This window comes from Salvia hispanica, chromosome 1, assembly GCF_029641045.1.
Source record: "Salvia hispanica isolate PSC_SH4W2 chromosome 1, Shi_PSC_v1, whole genome shotgun sequence".
NCBI lineage: Eukaryota > Viridiplantae > Streptophyta > Magnoliopsida > Lamiales > Lamiaceae > Salvia > Salvia hispanica.
In genome coordinates this window covers 69,724,563-69,731,824 of record NC_142692.1, presented here as the reverse complement: position 1 = coordinate 69,731,824, position 7,262 = coordinate 69,724,563, and the positions used below count along the sequence as shown (strand labels likewise).

The following is a 7,262-nucleotide window of genomic DNA, read 5'->3' as shown; positions in this document are numbered from 1 at the left end:
CGACCAATAACAAACCAAATTTGACCGGACATGAATTTTACTCCCTCCATCCCAGATAATTTGGGACACTTTGACCCGGCACGGGTTTTAAGAAATCTAATAGAAAATGAGTTGAAAAAGTTGATGGGATATGGGTCCTACTTTTAAAGTATTAGTTTTATAATAAAATGTGAGTAGGAATGAGTTAGTGGAATATAAGGGTCAACTACCAAAAGTGGTAAAAGTGAAATGGGACAAATTATGTGGGACGGCCCGAAATGGAATACTGGGTCAAATTATCTGGGACGGAGGGAGTAAAAGATATAGTAAAAAGTGAATGAAATAAAATTAGTGTAATATGTGATCCATTACCAAATGTAGTAAAAAAAAAACAAATGAAATATTTATTGGGACAGAGGGAGTAGTAATTTGTAATGAAGTCGTTTTCCTGTGTGTACGGGTACAAGTAAAAGGTAGGATATGAGGCACCAACGATGGTGGAGCAATGGAGACAAGGCAAGCATAGAGCTGGCAAATGGTGCTAGTTGGGTTGTTGTCGAGTCAATACAATATCAACCCAACTTAATAAGGTCAAACTCTGACCCAACTTGGAATCATCGGGTTCTTCTTGGGTCCCAACCTATTAACTTAGTGCATGTTCTTATCGGATTTTCGTGTCAAGTTGAAAGTTGTTTGTCCTACTGTTAACTTTAGTACATTGTGATACAATTTAGTTTGACACGATACGATAATGACCTAAACATAATATTACATGATAAAATTACACTAAATCTAATATTACACAATTAAAATATGTTATAACATGATTAAAACTTTACCACGATTTTCATCTAAATAATAAAATTAAACTATAATATTTTTTATATAATAAAAGGAATAATTTTATTTCTTAACTGGTAGCTCAAATCTAACATAAATCCAGTCCAAAAGCATCAAATTGTCAAGCTTAACTCAAATCTATTAACTTCATGCGTATTTGTGTCCAGATTTTATGATGTGTCAAAAATATTAGCCCTAAGCGATGGTACTCCGAACATGAGTATTTGACTATTTGTCTATAATTATATTGTTTCAATTTCTACTATCAAATATTGATTGCACTGGATAATAATCTCCGTCCCATAAAAATAGGGCTTTGAAAATATCTCGAATTTTAATACGAAATTAATAAAGTAAAAGAGATGAAAAAATATAAAGTTATTGAGTGTAGAGAACGAGACTCATCTTATAAGAGAAAAAAGATTTGCCAAAAATAAAAATGAACTATTTTTATGGGATGAACCAAAAAAAAAGAGAATACTACAATTTTTGCAGGCGGAGAGAGTATTTATTTTGGACCATATTATAAGCACAAGAGTATACACTCTTTCAAATTTTGGAAACTCTTTTATTTCTAATTAGGTGATACTCATTTTTCACTAACAATATTTTTAATTATTTTTTCTTTTTACCACTCTCTTACTTTACTAATTATACATTAAAACTCGTGTTCAATCAAGACTGCATTAGGGGTGGCGAAACGGGTTACCCGCGGGTACCCGCACTCGACAAGTCGGGTACATGTACCCAATTTTAACCAAATTTGTTGTCCCAATACCCGCCCCGCGACATAACGGGATTACCCGATACCCGTCGGGTATCGGGTATCTCGTACCCAATCCAAAATCCTAATAAAAAATTTGAAAACCATAATAACCGTCAATGTTCTCTAATATACTTTATTATTATAGATGGTAAACGTTGAATAGATTGAGAATAAAAGTGAGGGGACACTCTATAGCTAGTTCAGGTGAGTTTTCCATTGTATTTTCGTTGGAATATAAAAATGTTCTAAAAGAGTACTCCCGATGTTCCGCCTTAATTGAGGCATTTCATTCTCTTCACTCATTTTGGAAATATAATAATACAAATACTCTTCTATACATTATTATCTCTCTTACTTTATTTTTTCTCCATTCAAATTTATTTTTAATTTTTCAAAATGAGTGCGTATATGGCTATTATTATTTAACTATTTACTTTTTTTTCTTCATTTTAACTACTTGGAACACCTCTATTAATATGGAACAGAGGGAGCATTAAAAGATGGAATATGGCTAATACTAATAATAACAGGTATTATCGGAACTAACAGGTACACCCGCGCGGGTGGTGGGTATATCTGCTACCCGCAAAACTCTAAAACACACTACTCGATCCCGGCTCGTTTTTCGTTATTGTCGGGTAGCAGGTCGAGATGAAAATTACCCATTATCCTCTTCCCATTTTGCCACCCCTAGAACTATTATAGGACGGGGGAAGTACAAATTTATTCAAACTTTACATAACTAGTTGACCCTAGCAATTTATTGATTCTACTTTAATTTTCGTGCAATTGTATTACATTCATATGATTTCACTTTAGTTTCGTGCAATTCTATTATATTCATATGATTTCACTTTAATTTTAATGCAATTGTATTATATTCATATAATTCATATATATATGAATTTCCCTACTACCGTCTATACACCTACAAATAAATACAGAATTAAACGAAAAAGTAACTTGGGTATCGAAATTAAGCAAGTTGATTCACAAATAAATCTTCATTGGTCCACAATATTTATTAAGGCAGAGGAAAAAGTCAATGTGACGAATTCCATATTTAAATAGTACCCATATATAACTCATAAGTCATATTAGTAGTAATTTTGATAGTAAAAGGAAAAAGGTCAAGAACACCCCAAACACACACACAAAAACACAGACACATGTATGTATACGTAGACACATGTATGTATACGTGGCAAATAATATTGATTTTTTATTAACAATTTTTAAATATAGAAAAAGAGGTTAGGCTTAAAAAAAAAAAAAAAAAAAAGCAATACATCGTTAAAGCGTACCTACTTTTCTTTTTCACCAACTTGGTTGAGTTGAATTGAAATGCATCCATCTGTTTGTTAAAATGGCTTCATACTAATGGTAATCTCATATCTTTAAATATCCCCATCCTCTCTTCTTCATCTTCAAGTCTCATCATCACCCCACACCCCACACCCTACTCCCAATATATATACATCAAGAATCCATCAAGAACCTATAATTTTTTCCTTTGTTGAGTTCAATCATGGGGCGGTCGCCTTGCTGTGAGAAAGCTCACACCAACAAAGGTGCTTGGACTAAGGATGAAGATCAACGCCTCATCAATTACATACGAGCTCACGGCGAGGGGAATTGGCGCTCTCTCCCTAAATCTGCAGGTATGTTAAGTTTTATTAGTACCAGTATGAGAAAAAATAGGAGATTGAATTTGTTAATTTTGTAGGATTGCTGAGGTGCGGAAAGAGCTGCAGGTTGAGATGGATTAATTACCTGAGGCCTGATTTGAAAAGGGGGAATTTCAGTGAAGAAGAAGATGAGATCATTATCAAACTCCATAGTTTGTTGGGAAATAGGTGGGCTGTTTTTGGATTTTTTTTTAATCATCGATTTTTGTAGGTTAAAAAAAATGAATTGTTGAATTTGTGGTGCAGATGGTCTCTTATAGCAGGGAGATTGCCGGGAAGAACAGATAACGAGATCAAAAATTATTGGAACACGCACATCAAACGCAAGCTTATTAGCAGCGGCGTGGATCCGCAAACGCACCGCCCTAGAAGTTCAGGTCCTCCGTCCAAGGACAACTCGTCGTCGGCGCACGACAGTACCACGACGGAGGAGGAGAGCTGTGTGGATTTGGAGCTGTCGATTGGGCTGCCTTCGCACTCGCACTCGTCTAAGTATATGAAGAGTGCTTCTTCCTCCTCAGCTGAGTCTAAGTCGATCCACGACTTCTTGTGGCCTTTGGGTTTTTAGAAGGGTATTGGATTATATTTAATGATTGTTTATTGTAGAGTTTTTTTTTTAATGTAATTTAGATATTAATTAAGGTTTTATTACACAATTCAAGTTAAGCATTATTCTAGCCCTGAATTATGTTCAGGTTAATAGTATTTAATTAAATAAACAAGTAATCAATTCATTTTGTTTTCTACCTATATCATTTGACATTTATTTATTGAATAAAAGGCACATGGGAAGATGTGGGACATCATATTTAAGGCCATAATAAAAGTGCAACTTTATTATCCATTTCATATTCTATGTAGGGCACATTAAATTATTATTTTGAGATGTATAAATTGTCAAAAAACTAAATTTTCATATCATCGATATGATGTGGGCACTACTCCGAGTGTGACACACAGCACATTATAGGATAATGAAATTAGTTCAATCCATATTATGATTATTTTGAAGAAAGTTAAATTTCAATCCAGCCTAACACTTATTTTCCATAAGACCAATTAAAGGTTTACAATATCATATGCGTATTTATTCGCATTTTTCATTTTGATGATTATTGGTATACTATAATTTATAGCTATCATTTTCTCATGAATTCTTATCCTTAAAAGGAATATCTCACCCCATAACTTTTACTATTCCCTTAACCGAAACGTCGAAATTAAAATTTTGACGAATATCCGTAAAATAAAACAATAATTTTTAACTTTTACTATTTTAACGAACAGATAATTTAAATATTTTTATATTAAGAACTTAAAATGAGATTAATCTGAAATAAAATAGACCAATAATTAATCTCAATACACGTGAGTTTGAAAATTTTAATCTATAACCATGCATTTGTAATATAATGAATAATATTACTAATATTATCATTGGGTTAATTGGCATTCATTTATTGCTAGCAAATAAAAAAGACATGCGGGCTGACGTCTCTTTTGAAATGGCAATTAGTCAAAATAATGTTAATACCAAATTAAGTACAGTAGCTAAGTAACTAATTATTCCAAGTAAAAAATAGTAAGATTAATCAAAGGGATATGCTATTTTTTCTGTTTAAGTACAGGTGTACGAATGATAATAATTTATCTACCTAAACCATATGATTTGGTTAATCACATGGCTTATGTTTGTAATTATTGCATAGTCGGTTGTACTACTACATAAAAATATAGTACTAACTATAGTATATATTTGATACAAATGTTGTTGTCATGTGAGGCGAATAATTGAAACGAAACGAATCAATACTCTACAAAATAAAATTCTAATACTAAATTATTAACGTTTACTTCTTGTTGATAAATTTATTAATAGTTACCCATTTGAATAAGAAAGACTAATCAGTGAAAGAAGAACTAGCGGAGAGAACACAAACCCAAAAGCCACCAAAAAAGATTTCTCAAGAGCGAGGCATGAATCAAAAAGCAAGGTCAAGCACAAGTTCGTCTATGCTTATCTTTCGGTCGCTTTCTTAAACTCTTCATTGGCTTCCCAGCACACGTTAGAGGCTCTTGTTCTTTTGTTGATTCTTGGGTTCTATCCAAGCACTAACTTCATTCCACTCATCATTCATTCGTTTGATGAGAAGGGGAATTCGGGGCACCAACCTCGAGTCCAAGTGCTAAGTCTCCAGAGTCCAGAATAAGCGTTTCTTCTCACGCTCCCAGTTGGGGTTGAAACTCTTGAAAAGTGATTTTATTTCTTATGTCCCAAACGATCCACGTAATCACGCAATCACATAGAACACCGTTGTCCAAAACTTCTTATCTAATTTCTAGAATGGTGACCCTTTCCATGCTTCGAAGCATACAACTGGTTCTCTGTGGAGATCAATATCCCATCGCTTGCAACAGTGATACTACAAGCTACTCGACACCTTGCAACTAAACATAACATGCTCCATTGTTTTTGTCTCCATCTTGCAATGAACACACCGATCATCACCAATTCCACTCACACCAATTCTTGAAAGTCTATCGTCCTTGGTATCGATCATGAGTGGTACGGAAATAAATTGAGTAATATGTTCCTTCTCCAAGAAAAAAGTATTTCTAGTATTAAGTCTACCCTGTAGAATAACCCACAAAACAAGTTGTGCTCGGGATGAGGCAAGATTTCTCCAGGCAAGAAGTCCTTGATTGTGTTGAGAGCTCTCACTACAAAGTCGATGGTTTACCTACAAAATAAAATTAGAGACAGAAAAATATGAAGATTTGTCAAGTGACCAGATCCTCACATCCCTCATGTTTTTTCTCAGAACAGTGTGATTCGCGGCTAGTAGCATATCCTCAAGTACATCATCTTCCCATGCAAAGAGTTTCATTCTCCTAGACAATCTCTAATTCCACTCCCCATTGATCCGGGTCCCATTTCTTGGATGTAGTGTCCTTTTTGGGAGGACAAGGTAAAGACTCTAAAGAGTCTTGGAAGACACTCATCCCCAACCCAACACTCCATCCAGAATCTCGTTTGGGCTCGATTTCCCACTCTGTGGATCCCTTTCCTCATCATCTCTTGAGTTTCATTGTTAAGCCCTTTGGTACTTGTGATTTGTCCTAAAATGCTTCCTTGGATGTTTTCCTTCATTTTCAAAACTTATGTCTTATTATGATTAGATTTAACTATCTTCTTCCATAGTGGTTTCTGTTCATCGGCAAATCTCCATCACCATTTGAATAACAAAGCAACATTTCTAATTGATAAATCTCCGACCCCCAAGCCTCTATGCTCAACTGGTTATTGAATGACATCCCACGCAAAGATGTTTCCCCCCTTCTTTCCCTCCTTCTTGCCCCAAAAGAATCGTCTCTGCATTTGTATGATGTGTCCTGCTACTTTCATAAGCATCTGATAGAGGCTCAGGTAGTACATAGGAAGATTGATTAGAACCGATTTAATCAAGACCAATCAACCTACCTTCGATAGACACCTTGCTTTCCACAATGGTATTTTGGATGCAGTTGCTGAAATCTCACCTTTTGCATACCCAAGGATCCAATATCTTGTTTTATTAAAGGATGAAAAGATGAAACAAAATTGGGATGTAGAGAAAAAACTACTTATATGGAGGCTTGGTTGAATTATGGATTAAAGGATGGTATCCAAATTTTCCTTACTCGTCCGAGTAAATATGCAAAGACTTACCTAAAGCTAAAAGATGGTTGGGACACAAATGAAGTATACCTCATGAGTGTGGCTATACAACTTTGTCGAGGATGGTTGGTCCTTTGTTAGTGGTCTTATGGTTGTCGAGTGGTCTTCTTGGGCTTGCTTTTATGAGGTGGTGGTAGGTTGTGCATGGTTTGTCGATTTTGTAGTGTTTCTTTGTTTTTGGGGAGGCTTTGTTATTGTTCAAGCTTTTATATTCTTTTGCACACCATTTTTGAATGTTTGAGCCTTTCTTTTTATCAAAAAAAAAAAAAAC

General features: G+C 34.6%; 1 protein-coding gene and 1 long non-coding RNA gene across 2 annotated transcripts; one reads left to right on the top strand and one right to left on the bottom strand.

The window, feature by feature from the left end:
• Nucleotides 1-2,783: 2,783 nt before the first annotated feature.
• LOC148934495 (uncharacterized) lies at nucleotides 2,784-3,483 on the bottom strand. The gene is made up of 2 exons (XR_016129974.1): nucleotides 3,359-3,483; nucleotides 2,784-3,240 (listed from the first exon to the last, which is right to left on the bottom strand). It is a non-coding gene; the product is annotated as an uncharacterized LOC148934495 (long non-coding RNA).
• On the top strand, nucleotides 3,114-4,023 carry LOC125218816 (myb-related protein 330-like). Its single transcript, XM_048120590.2, has 3 exons — nucleotides 3,114-3,246; nucleotides 3,312-3,441; nucleotides 3,520-4,023. Exons 1-3 carry the CDS (start codon nucleotides 3,114-3,116, stop codon nucleotides 3,839-3,841), a joined length of 585 nt encoding a protein of 194 aa, XP_047976547.1. The 3' UTR covers nucleotides 3,842-4,023.
• The last annotated feature ends 3,239 nt before the right edge of the window (nucleotides 4,024-7,262 follow it).

What these genes read in the sequence shown, in the direction of transcription:
- LOC125218816 (XM_048120590.2), top strand. Translation starts at nt 3,114, where the DNA reads ATGGGGCGGTCGCCTTGCTGTGAGAAAGCTCACACCAACAAAGGTGCT. An exon ending in CTCTCTCCCTAAATCTGCAG is followed by an intron (nt 3,247 to 3,311) that starts GTATGTTAAGTT and finishes TTAATTTTGTAG; the next exon opens with GATTGCTGAGGTGCGGAAAG. An exon ending in CATAGTTTGTTGGGAAATAG is followed by an intron (nt 3,442 to 3,519) that starts GTGGGCTGTTTT and finishes TTTGTGGTGCAG; the next exon opens with ATGGTCTCTTATAGCAGGGA.